This window comes from Lampetra fluviatilis, chromosome 57 (genome assembly GCF_964198595.1).
Source record: "Lampetra fluviatilis chromosome 57, kcLamFluv1.1, whole genome shotgun sequence".
Classification (NCBI taxonomy): Eukaryota; Metazoa; Chordata; class Hyperoartia; order Petromyzontiformes; family Petromyzontidae; genus Lampetra; species Lampetra fluviatilis.
Genome location: NC_136331.1, coordinates 2,659,121 through 2,679,298, shown reverse-complemented (window position 1 = coordinate 2,679,298; position 20,178 = coordinate 2,659,121). Strand labels below are relative to the sequence as shown.

Genomic DNA, 20,178 nt, shown 5'->3' with positions numbered 1-20,178 from the left:
GGGCCTTTTGATGAGGTGGGACAACATGTCCCGGCGTCACGTGCTCGTTGTGCCTGTTGCTATGCGGGGTAGGGTTGTTCTGGCAGCTCATGAACGGCTCATGCATCTGGGTTTTCACAAAACGCTCGCCCTAATCCAGCGAGACTATTATTGGCCGGGGATGGGTAACGACGTGGCGAATATTCTTAAGGGATGCGTAGGGTGCGCCAAAAGGAAACCGCCACCATTGGCAGCTAATCCACCGCTGCAATCCATTCAGGTTTCGCGTATAAACGAATTGGTAGCGTTGGACATCTTGGGGCCCTTTCCGGCTACACCAAGGGGAAATAGGTTCCTGCTGGTTGGCGTGGAATACTTCACCCGATGGCCTATGGCATGGCCGCTCGCCAACCAGTCGGCTGCGGCGGTGGCGGACGCCTTTGTCCAGGGTTATGTGTTGGACAAGGGCGCCCCCGAACGCTTGCTGACGGATCAAGGGAAGAATTTTTCGAGCGTTTTGTTGCGCGAGGTGTGCGACCTGTTGGGTACAAAGAAAGTGCGTACTTCCCCCTACCACCCGCAGACTGACGGGATGGTTGAGCGTCTGAACAGGACGATTACGTCTATGTTGTGCCAACAGGTCTGCGACGATCAGGTTGATTGGGACTTACAGGTGCCGGGGGTACTCGCGGCCTATCGAATGGCCCCTCATGCGGCGACGGGGTTTTCCCCATTTTTTCTTATGTATGGGCGGGAGGCCGATCCGGCCATGGACGTCCAACTGGGGATTTCCCAGCCACGTGCAAAATCTAAATTGGCAGACCACATCAAATTTAATATCGCCAAATTGACTGAAGCGCGGGAGGCGGCAAGGTTGAATTCGCGGTCGCGGCAAATTGCAAACGAGAAATTGCATGAGCGGAGGGTGCATACGCATGATTGGAAACCAGGCGATAAGGCCTGGCTGCATTGTCCACATGCACCGTTGGCTACGTCCCCCAAGTTGTTGAGACCTTGGAGGGGACCGGTGGAAATTGTGCGGGTTGCACGACCCCAGAGTATACAGATTAAATGGGGGAAACGCCGTTGGTACGTGCACCCCTCCCGACTGAAGCCCTATGCGGCACCGTGTGACCCCGTTCTGTGCCGTGACGACCGGGCGTGTGATGTGACCGTCGACTCGGGGAGGGAGGTGTCGCAGGCTGATCCTCACGTGTCTCCACCTGACCCACCCCCAGGTGCCTCGGGCTTGACGGCTGCTGACCGTCGAGAGCCTGAACCCCGGGGCACGCACGAGTCCTCGATGCCTGGCCGATGTCTTCCTGAACCGCCGGCACCACCGGACGTTCAACCGCGTCTGGTGCCGTACGACGGACCGGCAAGGCGGACTCAACAATTTTCATGAAGACGTTTTTTCTCTACACCGAGCTCGCCCGGTGTTCCCCTCTGCCGGGGTAATGTCCCGTTGTAGGGACGCTCGGGAGAAAAAGGGGACACTGCACGAGTCGAAAGAAAAAAAAAAAAAAAAAATTCCATTTATTTTCCTTTTTGCATACACATTGCTATTGTCACTCGCCGGTTTGTATATATTGTTCTATTGTCGCGGTGGCATTGGTTGAGGGTTGCGGATGGTAGTGTTCGCGTCGTGTTGTGTTGTTAGGTTAGTTGTTGTTCTTGTTGTTGTGTTGTGTTACGGGGCACACAGGGGGGTTTGTATATTTTTATAGCAGCCGGGGCGGCTGCGAGCTATGTGGTAGGGGGTGATGTAGTGGTGGTATTGACGTGCGCCGACTGTGACAGTGATGGATCACGGGGCGGCGCGGGGTGCGGGGTTGGGCACGCGTTGTGGGCGTGGTGTGGACGCGCGCGCCGGGAGTGACAGATGACGGGGCGGCGCGGCGTGAGTGGTGAGGCACGATGAGATGTGGGAAAAGAGGATCGTAGCCAGCGCCCGGCGATTGGTCGAATAAGTGGGTGCTCGCAGCGACGTCCGCAGGTGGGGTATAAAGGGGGACGCGCGAGAGCACTCGGGGAGAGTTACCCAGTTGAAGACCCGAAGACGGAGCTGAAGACCTAGTGCCACGAGACCCCTAGTCCCGCCGTCCTTGTGGGGACCGGGGCCCTGTGTGGCTCGGAGGCGAGGCTGTGGGGCCCGGGGTCCGACGCCCCCGTGGGTCGGGCTGGGGACCCACAGTCGAGACGGATACCCCGGGCAGGGAGTGTCCCGAGTAGCTCAGGGGCGTTAGTCGCCGAGTAGCTAAGTGGATGTTGGTCATCCGAGTAGCTCAGTGGCGTTAGTCGCCGAGTAGCTAAGTGGGTGTTTGTCACCCGAGATACTAAGTGGATGTTGGTCATCCGAGTAGCTCAGTGGGCGTTAGTCGCCAAGTAGCTAAGTGGGTGTTTGTCACCCGAGATACTAAGTGGGTGTTTGTCACCCGAGATACTAAGTGGGTGTTTGTCACCCGAGATACAAAGTAGGTGTTAGTCACCTGTGAACGAGTTTGATAAAATAAAGAGTGTGTTACCCGTGAAGTCGTCTCCCGCCGAGTTACTACATTACACACACACACACGGGGTTACACGTACGCACATACGGGGTTACACGTACGCACACACGGGGTTACACACACACACGGGGTTACACACACACACGGGGTTACACACACACACACACACGGGGTTACACACACACACACACACGGGGTTACACACAAAGATCCCCGCATAGCCTTAACATACTTTTGGGGCAAGTGCTGTTAGCGAGCACCTATCAAGGCCGGCACGGCACACAAGGGGATGGGTGGCTAACACCACGGCCGGGCCGCCTTTGTGTTTACTACACACCACACTCAGGTACTCATTTGAGGCCAAGTCGACCTAGGGGAGAAGCCCAGAAACAGTTCAGATAACCGTCACCCCGAGTTGGTGGCGGCGAGCGTGGCCGGGGTTCGACAGACATCGTAGTGCGGGTCGGGGGGCGGGGCGGGAGGCGGGGGCCGTCGCCCATGGCGGTCGGCCCCCGATTCGTTCGCCCACCTACCTCCTATTGGACGACTCTGCTTACAGCGCAAATCAAATCCCGACCTCGTATGTGAGGAGCTCACAAGGGACGTCGTCACATCTCGCCCTCTATTGAAGGAACGGAAGAGGAGGAGGAGGGAGGATGTCTCCACAAATCCGGCCTCCCAGCCTGATGAAGCCGGTTGTAATTGCTGGCGAAACGTCAGACTCAGAGTTGTAAATGTCATGGATTTGCTCTCCAACACACCGGTGCGGCTGTACTTGTGACGAATTGGCCGCGTTCTGTTCGCGTGACACTAAAACTGACTAATTGGCTGTGCCGGGTGGTGGCGGGTTTAACGACACAACATTTATATTCACGCGATATAGCCCAAACAAAACTATCATGAAAGACAAAGATACCCCTGTGTGTAGCCTTTGAACGGGATGTTGGAGGCACGTGCTATTAGTGAGTCAGCAATTGTGAAGGCCGGTGGTGCAGGCACACCGGGTGGGTTGGTTGGGCCTTCAACGCACCCAGGGCCGCCTTTGTCTCCCCAATGGCAACGTTTAGTACACACATGGCACACTGGTGTGCTCACGTGAGGCTGAGTCGACCGAGGCAACACAAACGACAAAGATCCGTCCGTGTTGGGGAAAGTGCTGTTCGCGAAGAGGAGCAGCAATTGTAAAAGCCGGTGGCACGGCACACTGGCTGGGTGGGTTGGGTTGGGCCAGCGTCACAGCCGGGGCCGCCTTTGTCTCCCCAGTTGGCGTCGTTTTCTGCACACTTGAGGCTGAGTCGACCATCGGCACGCGGCCATGCGCACTCGCTCGCTCGCTCACCGATTGATGAAGATGGTCGGGTTGGAGGTGACGATGTCCGTTTTGCTTCCCACGTCGTCCTGGAAGTCGCCCCCCACGGGAGGGATGTTGCATCTGGTGGACAGTGAAGGGGGTGAGCCACAACCCTGCCCGCACGTCGAGAGTCAACCCTGCCCACACATCTAGAGTTCAACCCCGCTCACATAGACACACTCTCACTCCTCCCTACCCCCTCTCCCTTCTCCTCTCCTCCCTCCCCTCTCACCGGATCACGAAGTCGGCTGCGTCGATCTGGGAGCCGCAGGAGCTGTTGGCGAGGATCCCTCCGTTCCCTACGACGGCGCAGCGAGGGTAACGCCCACTCCGCTCGGGGAACTCCTGTGGCCACATCACCATCATCATCAGCTATCATCATCATCAGCAGCCATTATTATCAGCCATCATCATCAGCCGCCATCATTATAATCAACCACATCATCAGCCATCACCATCATCATCAGCCATCATCAGCGGAAGCAGTCATCATCATTAGCCATCTTCATGAGCCACCATCATCAGTGATCACTCGTCATCATCATCATCATAGTGACCAGCCATGCTGTAGGTTAGTGGCTGGCGTAGCCATGGGTGGAGGTGGCACTGGGAGAGGGGTATCGGTTGGAGACCCATTGGCCATCTCGCTTCCCCGACGGCCGTTGAACGCACATTCGTGACAGACAGGCGTCTTCTGAAAAGAAGCTACTAGCTAGCAGCTCAGTTGGGCCTTCCTGTACCCGGTAACAACAAAATAATGTAGACTTAATAAAAAAAAACAGTCTACCATTGGAACCTCATTTGCCAGTAAAAATATGATAATTGTTTTTTTACCCTTCTATCTGGCAACAAAACTGACACCTTTTTACAAGGAGTCATGTTTGCATAGACCACAATACCTGCAGCCATAATGCAAACAAAAAACACAACTCTGATAATGTGCACTGTCCTTGAAGTTGATTGGTCCACACCCGAGACAGCTTTCCTTAGAGCCTAGTCTCACATGGGTTGGACCAGATGATGCCATAAGGTGTGCCACAATAAACCAAAAAAATTAGTTTGTAAAAAATGGTTTCAAAGCTCATCGGATTTCTCCAAGATAAAACATTCTGATGTGGCTCAACCGAAAAACAAAACATGGATCTTTATATTCGACGACTGTGCTGCCTGCCCCGTAGTCTCACGGGGAGCGGTGGTGCAGCGGTTAGCGCGCTACGAACCCGGCGACCCAAGTTCGATTACCGCTGACGGTCACCAACCCCGGGTGTTGATTCATTGATCCGGCCCTGCCCCCACCCCGCCACCTCTAGGGTCGCACCTTGAGGAAGAGATTCGTGACTTTGGCGTCCACCACGAGCGTCTTCCTGCTCTGGTCGAAGACGATGCTCGTGTTGATGGGCGAGTTGCTTCGCGTGATCACCACCTGGCTCGCTCCTCCCGTTGTGTTCGCGTGAGTCAACCTGAGGCCACAGCGATGGAGATGCAGAGATAGACATCGGTGAGACACATCAGAGAGAGGTGGAGACGTAGAGAGAGAGAGAGAGGGATAGAGAGAGCCATTAGAGCGATACATCAGAGAGAGAGACATGGAGAGAGAGAGACAGACAGAAACAGAGAGACATTGTAGACAGAGACATCAGAGAGAGGTGGAGACATAGAGAGACAGAGAGGCATGAGAGAGACAACGGAGAGAGGCAGCGGAGAGAGAGAGAGACATTAGAGATATACATCAGAGAGAGACATCGGAGAGAGACATCAGAGAGAGGTGGAGACAGACAGAGACAAAGAGAGAGGTGGAGAGAGACATTAGAGAGAGAGAGAGCAACATAGAACGACAGAGAGACAGAGAAAGAGAGACAGAGAGAGATATACAGAGAGACATTGAGAGTGAAAGACAGAGACGGAGATAGACAGAGAGAGATATAGAGAGTGGGTGATGCAGGGAGAGAGATAAATACAGGGCTACATTGACAGGGACACAGAGAAAGAAACGGAGAGAGAGATGGAGACATAGATTTTGATTTTTGAATGTCTTTATTCCAGCACCCTCTGCCCAGTGCAGTGGCACCCATGTGCGCGATATAAACCAACCACAAAACCCACACCGCACAACCACAAAAAACGTCGCGCCCGCTTCAGTGTCCAGGCACTATTCGCACCGGTCACCCCTGAGGGGGGGGGGGGGTTCTGGGGGGGGGCGGAGGGGGGGCATCCGGTCAGGGGGGGGGAGGGGGTCAAACACAAACAGGACCGCGCCGTGCTCGACCGTACACAGGGCGTCCCGCGCCCTACCCCACCGCGGGAGGAACTCCCCCTCGGCCGCCGACAGCCTGTGGTGGGCGAATTCTAGCCGCACGCGCGCCTTTATCAGGGCCTGCGCCACCTGCAGCACCCCCGCGCCGCCGACCTTTCCTTCCAGCGCGCGTTTCCTCGTCGTGTACGTTGCGAGCTTCGCTTGCGCGCACACAAAGTTCGCCACGTCCCTGACGGGGCTCGCCACGCCGGTCACCCCATGTATGTACGCGCTCTCTCGGGCCGGCACGTCCAGCCTCCGGAGCACCGCCTTCACGAAGGCCAAGAGTGGCGCCAGCCTCGCGCACTGGAGGTACGCGTGAACCACATCCTCCCGCACCCCACAGAACGCACACGTGTCCGGGGTCCCCGGCACGGCGCGGCTGACCCACACGGCCGTTGGCAGCGTGCGGTGCACCAGCCGCCACTGAAGGTCACCGCAACGCTTGGTGGTGGGAGGGCGGTACAAGTTTTTCCACTGGGGCCCCGCAGTGTCCAGCGCGCCAAAGTGTTCCCTCCACCCCGTGTCCGGCTGGCCCACCAGCTCCGCGCTCAGCACCGCCTTCAGACAGGCGTCGTACAGCCGCGTTTTTTGCGCGCCTTCGAGCGGCACCCCGGTGCACCCCGCCATGCGCAGCAGCGTCCCGCCCTCCACGTGGCCGTCGGGGGCGCGGACCGAAAAGGCCAGCGGAGGGAACGGGGGGGTGTCCTCCTCCCCGACCTCCGCCAGCCGGACGCCCAGCGCCTGCATCGCCCGCAGGGCCTCCCTCAGCACCTTCGCGCCCGCCAGGACCGTGCGGCGTCCGGCCGCTCCGGAAATTTCGAGGGCCGTCCGCCACGCGTCCCGTCCGGGCGCCAGCAGGTCACCGACCCGTCCGATGCCGCATTCGGCAAAGCGCCTGGCCAGGGCATGCTCACCCCGCAAGCCAGGCAGGACTGCATTGGCGAACAAGGGCTCCCCCACGAAGTGGGCCGCCCTGTATCCGCCGCCGACCCGCGCCCAATCCAGCGTCGACCACGCGTCCATCATGCCGCGGTAGACCGCGGGCAGCGAGGCTCGGTCCACGATGGCCTGGTCCGTCAGGAACTGCTCCCGGGCGTACCCCAGACGCCCGGCGCGCCGCAGCAGGCCGAGGGCCAGGGGCCGCCCGGGCCGTCCCTCCCCCCCGTACAACAGTCGCTGCGCTTGTTGGATCCTGAAGGTCCGGATCCGCGCCGCTACGTGCACGAGGCCCTGTCCCCCCTCCGCCACCGGCAGACACAGGACCCCTGGCCTCTGCCAGTGGTGACCGTGCCACACGAAGGCGGTGAAGCGCTTCTGTATCCGCGCCACTAGCCCCGCCGGAGGTTCCAGCGCTTTGGCTTTGTGCCAGAGGAGTGCCGCGGCCAAATTGTTGACTACAAGTACCCTCCCCCGGTACGCCATTCCCGGGGCGAACCGGGCCCACGCCGCCAGCGTCGCGTCAATTTTTCCCTCTACCTCTACCCAATTTTGTTCCACCTCGACCGGGCTTCCCAGATGTACCCCGAGGTAGCGGGCTCCCCCCGCGCCCCAGGCGACGCCTCCCGGGAGCGCCAGTGAGCCCACCACCCCGCCCGGTCTCAGCGCTATCGCTTTGCTCTTTTCCCAATTTACGCTGGCGGCGGAGGCCCTCTCGTAGAGACGGACCGCGCCTCGGACCGCCTCCACGTCTTGCGCGCCCGTCACCACGACGCACACATCGTCAGCGTACGCCGAGAGCGTGATCGGCGCGTCGCCCGCACCCGGGAACTGAAACCCCCCCAGCGTACCCCGCAGCCGCCGCAGGAGAGGCTCTATACACAAGGTGTACAGAATACCGGACAGGGGACACCCCTGCCGGACCCCTCCCCCGAGGGCCAAGGGGGCGCCAAGCCTGCCATTTATTTTAGTGAGGCTACTCACCTCCGTATACAGGAGGCGCACCTGCGCCCTGAAGGTTGGCCCTACCCCGTATGCCTCCAACGCCCTGTACATATACGCGTGTGAGACACGGTCGAAGGCCTTCGCCTGATCTAAAAACAAGAGGCCTGCATCAACGCTGTGGGCGGCGGCGAGGTCCATGATGTCCCGCACCACCCCGACGTTGTCATGTATGGCTCTCCCCGGGACGCAGTACGACTGGTCCGGGTGCACGAGGCTCCCCGCCACGGTCTTCAGGCGGTTCGCCAGGGCTTTAGCCAAAATCTTACAGTCCGTGCATAGCACGGACACCGGCCTCCAGTTGTCTAAGCGGCGCAGGTCACCCTTTTTTGGGAGCAGGGTCACCACCGCGCGCCTGCTGCTCTGCGGCAGCACCCCCGACCGGAGGCTCTCGCGCAGTACGTCGGCGAGCGCCGGTCCGAGCTCGCTCCAGAAAGTCGTGTAAAACTCGGTAGGAAGGCCGTCTATGCCGGGGGTCTTCCCCGCGGCGAGACTCCTCACCGCGGCCTCCAGCTCCGTCATGGTGACCTGTTCGTCGAGCAGTTTGGCGTCAGGCGGAGCCAACCTGGGGACGCCCTCCAGGAGTTCCGCCACCGCCTCCTCGTCAATTTTCTTCTCAGAAAAAAGCCGTCCGTAATACCCATTGACGAGGCGCACGATTCCCTCCCCGTCACACCGGGTCTCTCCGTCCGGCCCCGTCAGGCTGGTGATGTCGGCCCGCTGGGCCCGCGTGGCCCCCTGCCTGAAGAAGGCTTTCGTCGGCGCGTCCATACTGTACAGGTGGGTCATCTTCCGGCCCACAAACCCCCTGTATGCGTCGTTGTCCGAGACGGCCCTCAGGAGCCGCTGTTGTTCCCGCAGCTCCCTGCAGCCCTCGGCGGCGGGGTGGTGGCCCAGTGCCTCCTCCACCGCCAGCACCCGGGCCCGGAGAACCTCCTCCTCCTCGCGCCGGGCCGCGACGTGTTGGCCCATGTAGGCCCTCGCCAACACCCCCACCTGGGCCTTCCCATTGTCCCACCACTGCTGGAGGGTGGCGAAACGGCCCCGTCTCTCCTCCCACACCTTCCAAAAGGCCCGGAAGGCCGCCCGAAATCCACCATCGTCCAGCAGGTTCACGTTCAGTTTCCAATACGGCCGCCCTTGCCCACCGTGAGGGAGATGCAGGCGCACGTACACCATGTGGTGGTCGGAGAAACCGGGGGGAACCACCCCGCTCTCACCGAGCAGGCTGGCCCCCCCGGCCGTGACGTACACCCGATCTAGCCTGGCCAGGCTCGGCCGCCCCCCCGCACCGCACCTGGTCCATGTGTACTGCTGCCGGCCCGGGTTTTGGAGCCGCCACGCGTCGAGTAGTCCGTGGTCGGCCACGACGGCCGCCCACTCTCTTGCAGATTCGGGGTGTGGTTCTGGCCCAGTTCGGTCGAGGGAGGGTTGGAGCGTGCAATTAAAATCGCCCCCCACGATCGTGACCGCCCCCTCAACGCCGTCGGTCTCCGCCACCACCCGCCGTAGTTCGCCCTTGAAAAACACGGCCCTGTCCCTCGACTTGCTGGGCGCGTACACATTTATCACGCGGGCCTTGGTGCCGGCGAGCACCATGTCCGCCACGACGAGGTGGCCGGCCACTACCTCCCGAAAAGTCAGGGCGTCCGGGGCGAAGGTCCGGGAGCACACCACCGCGACCCCCGCCGCCCCGTTCACCCCGTTGCTAAAGAAAAAGGAGCGCCCGTGCAGCAGCTGCTGGCGGCTCGGCTGTAGCGCGGCGTCTAGGTGGGTTTCTTGTATTAAAGCCACGTCGACCGCCTGATCGTCGAGGAGCCTGCACAGCCGGCGCCACCGGTCCTCGCTGCGCAGACCGTTACAATTTATGGTCGCGACAACTAATTGTGGCCCCATTGCGGCGTTCAGGGGAGGTCCACGCGCCCTGTCGCCTTTGAGGCCTCCTTTGAGGCCGCCTTCCCCTTCCCGCGCAGCCTCGTCATCATTCCTTTAATACGGTAGCGTTCCCTCGGAGTGCAGCCGTACTCTGCCGGCCGCCGGCAGATCTCCTGCGCCGTGGAGAGGAACGCGTCCGCGTCCGGGAAAGCCTTTTTGGAAAACACCCTCTTGCCATAGTTGTCTCTAAAGAAGGCAAGGATGGTCTGCGCGGGCATTTTCCTATCCGGCTCCACCAGGCCGCAGCTCCACTCGCTCCCGCAGATGCTGCCTCCGTCGCCCTCACACACGGTGTAGGCGTCGTCGTCGTCTACGTCATTGTCGCCGCCGCCTCCTCCCGGGGCGCCGCAGTCTTCATTGTCGCCGCCGCCCGCCCCGGCGTCCGCGCGCCCGTCGCGGTCACCCCCGGGGTCAGCGTCCGCTGCCCACCACCGTGGGCCCAGGGCGCCGCTCGGACCGGGGCGACTCTCGTCGTCCGGCTCGACGGGCGCTCCCTCGGCCGCCGTCGTCGCCGCTGCGGGTGTCCGCCTCTGGGGGGGGGGTGGGGGGGGTGGGGGGGGGGTGGTGGGGGGGGGGTGGGGGGGTGGGGGGTGGGGGGGGTGGGGGGGGGCGGTGGGGGGGGGGTGGGGGGGGTGGGGGGGGTGGGGCGGGGGGGTGGGGGGTGGGGGTGGGGGGGGGTGATGGGGGGGGTGGGGTGGGGGGGTGGGGAGTGGGGGGGTTGGGGTGGGGGGTGGGGGGTGGGGTTGTTCCATGGTCCATCTCTTCCCCCCGTGCCGCGATCTCAGCGCTCTCGGGCTGCCCCGCCGCGTCTCCATCGATGCCGGCCGTGCGCTTTGGGGGGGCGCCTTCGTGCTCCCCCTCCGCGTGCCCGTTCTTCGCCTTCCTCTTGGCCCTTTGTTTCTTTCGGCTCCCTTCAACCGTGACGAAGCCGGCGGAGTCGTCCCCCGGCGCCTGCGCGTCGCCGCCTGGTTCCGCTCCCGGCGGGTCGTGGCTGATGATCTGCCGCTCCCGCCGGTCCTGCCGCTCGTCCTGCTGCGGCTGCTGTTCCAGTTGCTGCTGCGGCTGCTGCTGCTGTTGCTGCTGCTGCTGCTGCTGCGGCTGCTGTTGCTGCTGCTGCTGCGTCGGCTGCCGCTGCTGCGGCTGCTGCTGCTGCTGCTCCTGTTGCTGCTGCTGCTGCGGCTGCTGCTGCTGCTGTTCCGGTTGCTGCGGCTGCTGCTGCTGCTGTTGTTTCTGCTGCTGCTGCTGCTGCTGCTGCTGTTCCGGTTGCTGCTGCTGCGGCTGCTGCTGCTGCTGTTGTTTCTGCTGCTGCTGCTGCTGCTGCTGCTGTTCCGGTTGCTGCTGCTGCGGCTGCTGCTGCTGCTGTTGTTTCTGCTGCTGCGGCTGCTGCTGCTGCTGCTGCTGGTTCTGTTGCTGCGTCTGTTGCTGGTGCTGCGCCTCTGGCCGCCCCCACTGTCCCGGCGTCGTCGCGGCAGGTGGCGCGGCCACCCCGCTCACCTTGCTCGGGCAGTTTCTGCGGGCGTGGCCCGATTTGCCACACCCGTAGCACCGGAGTCCAACCGATGAGGCATACACCGTGTACGTGCATTTGTTTATGGTGTATTTTAGTGTAACGTCAAGCTCCTCGGCCCCATTTTTCAGGACCATGAACACTTGCCGCTGCAGTGCCTTGACGTGCGTGAGTGCAGTGTTGGTCGTTCGCATGGGCAATGTCGTGATACTCGACACGGCCGTGCCGAAACGCTGCAGGTCGTTGCGCAGCTCGGCGTTGGAGAGGTACGGCGGCGTGCCGGAGAGCAGCACGCGGACCGCGGGTGAGGCAAGCGGGGCGCATTGTACATACAGCTCCCCGACCGTGAGCCCCTTCTCGACGACGCGCGCCACCATCTCCTCCTCCGCCACGTACACGGTGACACCGCGGTTTTGGCGCTGGACGGCCCTGACGTTGGCGGGGCCGACGCACGCGGCCACCGCGACGGCGACAGCTTCGGCAGTTACCTCCGGCGGAGGAAACGCCACGAGGCCGTTCCTCCGCGTGAGGCTCATCATCCTCGCGTCCTCCTCCTCCGCGCGCTGGCGCTGCGCCATGATGGCGGCGGCAGAACACCTGTGCGCTGTGTCGTTGGGGTGTTTGCTGCTGATGCTGGTGGAGCAGGAGCGACCACTAGGCGTGGCCTCTCCGCACGGGGGCGAGAGAGAGAGAGAGAGAGAGAGAGAGAGAGAGAGAGAGAGAGAGAGAGAGAGAGAGAGAGGGGGGGGGGTACATAAAGCAAAGTTATTAAAAAACATAATATAAACAATTAAAACAAATTACGAAATGATGAACGAAGCAAAGTGCCGACTACACCGAGCATCTTCTTGTTTCTACTGATCGTAACAAAAAAAATGAGAGACACAGTCACTGCAGCCAGTCCTGGAGATAGATGCCAGTGGTGGTATCGTTGTGAGCTGCGTCACGTGGTGCGTGGTTTCTTTGTGGGCCCCCTCGTGGAGCTCGCGGCCACGAGAGGGCGACTCCACGCCAGGGAGTGGTCACGGGTGGGTGCCATGACACTGCTCCACGGGAGGTCAATGAGATTTTTGTTTAAACTTTTTTGAAACAAAATTTTTGTTTAAAAAATTTGTTTAACTGTATTTTTTTATTAAATGTTTTAACAGTTTTTTCGCAATTTTGTTTTACAATTTTTTAAAAGAGTTTTTTGTTAACAATTTTTTTACACATTTTTTGACGTTTGTTTTACTATTTCTTTCACTATAATAAAACTTTTTTTTACTGTTTCTTTTTACTATTTTTAAACAAAACCAAAAAATAAAATACGACGTTCCGGTTGCAACACAAGCAACCATCATCAGGTAAGAATGAATGATAAAACACAGACACGGAAACAACACAGGCAGACAACATGCAGAGAGAGACAGACACACCGAGTGTCTGCTTATGCTGTTTCCGTGTCTGTGTTTGCTTGGTGTGTGTCTCGCTTGGTGTGTCTTTGTGTGTGTCTCTCTCTGTATGTGTGTCTGCCTGTGTTGTTTCCCCTTCTGTGTTTTATCTTTCATTCTTACCTGATGATGGTTGCTTGTGTTGCAACCGAAACGTCGTATTCTATTATTATTTAATTTTATTTTCTATGTGACTTTACCGACAGAACCAAAGAGCAATTCCTGCAGTCACGAAAGCTTCGAATCTAGTTTATTTTTAAACACTTACTTCACCTGGAATGGTACTTTCTACGAACGACATGAAGGTACCCCCCCCCATGGGTTCCCCCTTATCACCAGTGATAGCGAATGTTTTCATGGAGAAATTTGAAACGGATGCCATCCAGACATCCACCCTACGTCCTTCCTTGTGGAAGAGATACGTAGATGACACCTTCGTCATTTGGCCACATGGCCTGCCAGCATTGAACTAATTTCTCAACTACATCAATTCCATACACCCATCCATCAAATTCACCATGGAAGTGGAGAAGGATGGTAAGCTACCATTCCTGGATGTTCTGTTTAAGAAGACGCTTAACAGCTCGTTGAGACACTCTGTCCAAAGGAAATCCATCCACACAGATTCCTATCTAAAACCTGATTCCCACCACAATCCGGCACAGAAGAATTCCCTCATCAAAACACTACACCATATGGCCCACTGCATCTCCGACCAACACCACTTAACCAGTGAACTGGAACACGTACACCAAGCCCTCAAGATGAATGGGTACTCGGACCGCATTATTTGCAAAGCTGTTTCTCCAACCATGGAGAAACAATCTCCTGAGAATCCAATCAAAACCATCACTTTACCATACATAGCAGGTGTTACCAAAAAGGTTTTCAAAATATTACACAAACACAAGATCCAGGTCCGATTCAATACAGTACACAAAATCCGTGATCTTATCCCATCTGTGAAGGAGGTCATTCCTGCCATGCAATACCCTGGAGTCTACAAACTGAGTTGTACCTGCGGTAGCAGTTACATTGGGGAAACGAAATGACATGTCTCGGACCGTGTTCACGAACACAAGGCAGATCTGAAACACTTCAGAACCAATACCTCTGCCGTAGCTGACCATTGTTATAACGCTGTGGGCTCCCGTGATATTTTTTTTTCCAAGACCAAGGTACTCTGCAAACCTTCGGGCTACTATCATAAGGTTTGTTCATGAAGCCATCCAGATATATAAACATAAACAAAACTTCAACCGAGAGGATGGATACAAATTGAACAATCATTGTTGTTGTTTCCATCATTACCTGTCGGTTTACTGCTAACCCCGCCCACGCCCCCCCCCCAGCCCCACGTCCTCTTCCCCTAGTGCTCACGTGGCCCCCCTTCCCCTACCCCACACCCCCCTCTCTCCCTTTCCCCCTTGCCTCCTCCCCCCTGTCTTACCTATATAACCTCTTGCCACGGCAGCTCTCCCCCCGACTTCAGCATTTTCTTGCCGTGGTTGTCCCACTTGATTAGGATTGCTTGTGTTGCGATCGAAACGTCGTGATTTGTTCTGTTTTATTTCTACCTACGTAACTTTACCGAAAAAACCAAAGAGTGTAATTTTTTGTTTACGTAAACATTTTTTTTACAGTATTTCTTTACAGTTGTTTTCACTATTTCCAAAATGTGTAAACTGTTTTTTTACTTAATTTTTTTACTTTGTCAAGTTTTTTCGTACAATTGTAATTTTTTTTTACAACTTTTTAAAAGTTTTTGTTAAAAATGTTTTACGTAAAAAAAAAAAATCTGTTTTGTAACTGTTTTTTTTTACATTTTTTTAAAGCTGTAATTTTTCCTATTTTTATAATGTTTTTCAACTAATTTCTGAAACTCTTTTTTGTATCATTTGAAAGGAATTTGTTTACAAAAATTTTGCCAAAAAATTACGATACATCTACTATTTTTAAACAGTTCTTTAAAACAATTTTAACAACTTTTTTGAACAATTTTTTTGGTACTATTTTGAAACTATCATTTTTGTACTATTTTAAAACAATTTTTTTTACTATTTGAAACTATTTTTTTGGAGCGATTTTTTGTTATCTTACCGGGTATAAGGCCCCACTGAACTGCTATGTAGCTCTTTTTCAGAAGCGACCTGGACATCACAAATGACAGCTCCAAAGAAGTGGGCTTAACATCATCATCATCACGTGTGGAGATTTCTAGCAGCAGGCAAATTCTCCACACCGGTGGTTCTTAACCCGTGTGGGCACGCACCCCCTGGGAGTGTAAGCTGCCCTTTCTGCAGGCTGCAGGGGTGCAAGGTGCAGGCTGCTCTAAACGCACGTTTGTAAATGTGGAGGGATAAAACCGGAGGACATTGGAGCAAAATCCACGCGACCGCGGGGATAGAAAGAAAGAGACACGCAAACTCCAAATATACAGTAGCAGGCGTCGGGGTTGGAATCGAACCCACGACCTCCTCCATACCAGGCGAGGTAGTTAACATCTCCTAGCCACCGTTATGATAATGAGAGAGAGAGACACGCAAACTCCAAATATACAGCAGCAGGCTACGGGGTTCGGAAAGAAGCCACGACCTCCTGCATACCAGGCGAGGTAGTTAACATCTCCTAGCCACCGTTATGATGATGAGAGAGAGAGACACGCAAACTCCAAATATACAGCAGCAGGCGTCAGAGTTGGAATCGAACTACGACCTCCTGTATACTACGCGAGGTAGTAAACATTTCGTCACCGTGGCGCCGCATGATATCCTGGACTAAAAACGAAACGACAGCCGAGGAATGGAATGGGTCCGCGTGAACGTCCAACCGAGGAGACGGAGCAAAACTCAGCACCGGTTTCGACATTCATCGTCTCATCAGCAGTCCACCTTTGCACGGGCCGGTTTAATCATTCACTGACTCATCATCAGTAAACCTTTTCTTGTGCCACTGCTGGTCATCTGCCAGATGTTTATAGGCACGGGCTGGTTTTATCATTCACTGACTAATCAGCAGTCAGGATTTGCTTGTGTCACTACTGGTGATTTGGCAGATGTTAATTGGTCAGGGCCCTCCCTGTGAGACGTGGGTTCCAGCTCCACAAATCGTCTGCAGTCGTAAACAACGCACAGAACCATGACGGGAGTCGCCGTGGGGGGAAATAATAAATCAGCTAAATTCATCATCAGAGAATTCGCATCCTTTCCGTATTGTGTCTCTCACGCGTAAAGCAATCCCGAGGATTTGTTTTTTTTTCTACAAATCCGATCAACCAGCGACAGGACAATCTGGAAGAAAGTGAATTTAGTTTTAAACTTTAAAAACATTTGACGACAAATCTCCCCTGCCACCCTGGCACTCACGAGGTCTGCTGAACGAGGCCGAGTCTAAGATTAGAACTCGGATTGAATAACGGAGTGGCGGTGGATTGAATCACCTGACACCGATTCTCCCTCCCCTCCCTCCCTCCCATCTCTCCCTCCCACCCTTCCCCCCTCCCCTCTCTCCTTTTTTACGATCAAAAGAAGCAGAAAGACCCTCTGTTATTAGGCACTTTGCTTCGGTCACCAAGTCGTTTAATTTTTGTAGCTTTTATGTTCTTTTTTTCACTCAATAAAACATAACACATTCACACCCTTTTCCCTGGAACACACGCCCAGTGTGTACCATATGTGTTCACAGACACCAACAACACGCAAAACAACACCCTAAAAAACCCGTTACTAGATCGTCTCCGTCAGCAGTCACATTACACAGAGTTGTAAGCACCCTCTGTAGCGCCAACCAAGGATGGGACGGCCCCCGTCAACTGGACGTAGCGAAATTCCAACACAAATTGTGGCAGACACCAGGGCCTTGAAGATGCGACAGTGGCTGGATGAGCCATTTGCCTCAATAGCATCGTTTCCGGTGCCCCGCAGTGTCGCATTGTCCCGTGACGAAGTCCACCAAGGCCTCTGGGGAGCTTTGGTGTCCGCATTCCCCTTGTATACAACGATGATAATCGCGGGGGGAGTCCCCCCGACTCTCTGCTCACAATCATGAAGGGCCTTCATGATGGTGGGCAGGCCCGGGTAAAGCCACGTGGCCAGGTGCCCAGGGCCATTCCTCGTTCACCTTGGGGTGCGACATGGATGTCCTCAGGCTCCTACGTGATTTAACGTCATCTTTGACCACGTAGTTCGAGAAGCATTCCATGGCTGTAGCAGAAGGATTTCCATCTGGTACAGATACAATGGGAGGCTGATCAGTGCCCGAGTGCGGTCGAGAGATGGCTCCCGATTGGTCAACCATGTTATGGTGTTCTTGGTTCTTTCGGTAAAGTCACGTAGAAGGGAAATAATAAAATAATAGAAATAAAACATGATAAAATACAATTCTCACGACGTTTCGGCCACAACGCAAGCAGCCGTCCTCAGGTGAAGAACAGGTCTGTTCCGACAGGTCTGTCCCGACAGACCTGTTCTTCACCTGAGGACGGCTGCTTGCGTTGTGGCCGAAACGTCGTGAGAATTATTTTATTATGTTTTATTTTTATATTTTATGATTTCCCTTCTACGTGACTTTACCGAAAGAACCAAGAAGATAAATAGATACTCTTTGGTTCTTTCGGTAAAGTCACGTAGGTATAAAATAAAATAAATCACGACGTTTCTGGCGCAACACAAGCGTCCGTCATCAGGTGGGACAACCACAGCAAGAAACAATTGCTGAAGTGGGCAAAGGGGGCTGCTGCAACAAGAGGCCATATAGGCAAGAGAAGGGGGGGCAGGGAGGAGATACAGGGAGGGTGGGGGTGTGGGGTAGGGGGAGTGGATGATACAAGTTAGACTCAAGCACGGCATACAACGCCGGGGTGGGGAGGGGAATTGGGCGGGGCTGAGAGTGGGAGGGTTAGGAAACTGGAGATGCGGATATGAAGGCAGGCCAAAAGCAGTTATGGTTTTACCTGGTTAATAACATCCTTCCAATGATTGCTCAATCTGTATCCATCTTCCCGGTTGAAGTTTTTTCTATGTTTATATATCTGGATACACCTATTGCAAGGCATCGAGTCTGCATTAACCACACGTAATTGTGGCAAACCATGCGAACAAACATACTCGGATAATACATGCCTTGTTTTTGAAACTCACTCGCCTATGCCAGAGACAGCAGCCTTCTTTGTAGCCTTGTCCCACCAGTGTATGCCATGGTGGTGAGATGTTAACTCCCTCGCCTGGGATGCAAAGAGTCGTGGATTCAAACCCGACCGTGACGCCTGCCGCTGTATATTTGCAGTTTGCGGTGTCTCTCTCCCCCATGTTTGCGTGGATTCTTCTCCGGGCCCTCCGGTAATGCCCTTGACATTTAGAATCAACATCACGCGTTTAGAGAATTTGGCTGCCATACATTTCTACACGATGATGATCATGATAATCCCACTTCGGTGAAATATTATTTGCGATTGCCAGGTCGCTTCTGAAAAAGAGCTATGTCGCTCAGTTGGCAGTCTTACACTTGGTAACTTAAAAATAGTACAAGCTAGAGGTAGGGGTTTAAAAAACCGGAAAGCCACTGACGCAGCCACCACCCACCCACCCACTCACCCACCCACCCACCCACTCACCCACCCACAAACCACCCACTCACTCACCCACCCATCACCAGCGACCAACTACCACCACCCACCATCTTCCCACCCACCACCTTCCCACCATCAACCCACCACCCACCCACTCACGCACCAACTAAACACCCACCCACCACCAACCAACCATCACCTACCCACCCACTCAACCTCCACCCATTCATTTAGGGTATTTGGCTGATATAAAATTTCCACACGGTGATGATGGTGATGATAAGTCCACTTGGTTGAGCAATCATCTGTGATGGCCACGTGGCTTCTGAAATAGAGCTACAGAGTAGCTCAAATTGGGTCTCACCTGGTCAAAATGAAATAAAAAGTTGAGTTTATGTTTTAGTGCCAGAAGCCAAACAGTGCGAGGGCGACCAGAACCCACACCCACCCCGCCGTCGTGCGTGCCGGGAGTGAAACGCCTTACCGGAAGGCGTCGATCTCGGTGCGGTTCTCGAGCCAGGGACAATCGCGAACCTTCAGGATCTTCTCCACCACCAACTGCTCGTTGAACCTAAGGCAAGAGACAGAGCGGGGTCACCACCACCAACCCCCTCCCCGCGTCCACGGAGACTGTTGTTGACCAGTTGGTCTATTGACATGTTGACCTGTTGGCCTGTTGACATGTTGACCTGTTGGCATGTTGACATGTTGACCTGTTGGTCTGTTGACATGTTGACCTGTTGACATGTTGACCTCTTGAGCCGTTGACATGTGACCTGTTGACCAGCGGCGGCTCGCGACATTGCCACTGCAGGTGGGGCTGGTTTATGAGTCACCTCCGAAGAGACGGTGTCCAAACGAAATACAAAACAGAGCCCCGTCGCGTTATCGGCATTGCCGTGAAAGTGAAAACTATCACTGTCTCGCCTGCCAACGGTGGGGCGCTCGTACAAAACGGCACAACGAAGCACTCAAATGTTGTTCCCATGACCCCTCACATCCACACACCACACAAACCCCTTTGACTCTGCCAAAACGCCCAAAGAGCATTTCGAGATCAGCTCACAACTCGACAAATTTTAGTCGAGGTCAAGTGAAACAGAAAAGTGCATTATGCTGTGCACGTCCACAGAGCCAGGCCTTTCTGGCATACCAGCTCTGGCTAAACGTCCTCACGGCATGCTCTTTCCCCGGTCGCCTGAGAGCTGGTTGTGTCGATTTTTCGGTTGACCGAGAACCCAGCCGCTTGACACTCGACTTCTCCTGCATAGTCATCCTTTTCGAATGGAATATTTCGCAGTGACTCCCACAGCGTCCGTTCCTCATTCTTGGTTTGCTGCACCAGCTGCCATCTCCATGGCTGTTGTTTGCTCCTTAGAGCGTGTATGCTGTGTTGAGCTGCTGCATTTGCACGGTGCAACCTCGCGTTGTCGCGTCGTTTCACTATAGCCACGGGCGCCTTTTTCGCCGTCTTGAATGAGTCTCAAAACGGCGATCCATCGCCGCGCGCAGATTTCCGGTCACCCGACCCGGCAGCGGCGTCGGCGGCCGCCTTGTGACTGGCGAGCCGCCGGTCACTCAGCTAAAGTCGGTCACCTTGCTGTGACCCTTCGAGTGCTGCTGCCACGGGTGAGCGTGGCTGAGCAGCGGTCCCCCCGTCGCTCACCCG

At 55.8% G+C, this 20,178-nt stretch overlaps 1 protein-coding gene across 1 annotated transcript in view; it reads right to left on the bottom strand.

The window, feature by feature from the left end:
* LOC144950359 (alpha-N-acetylneuraminide alpha-2,8-sialyltransferase-like) overlaps nucleotides 1-20,178 on the bottom strand; it is a 66,376-nt gene that overhangs the window by 10,639 nt on the left and 35,559 nt on the right. The window contains exons 3-6 of the mRNA XM_078880474.1: nucleotides 18,994-19,080; nucleotides 5,156-5,297; nucleotides 4,070-4,182; nucleotides 3,826-3,918 (exon numbers count right to left, since the gene is read on the bottom strand). Coding sequence (XP_078736600.1) covers nucleotides 3,826-3,918; nucleotides 4,070-4,182; nucleotides 5,156-5,297; nucleotides 18,994-19,080 — 435 coding nt within the window. The remainder of the gene's footprint in view (nucleotides 1-3,825; nucleotides 3,919-4,069; nucleotides 4,183-5,155; nucleotides 5,298-18,993; nucleotides 19,081-20,178) is intronic.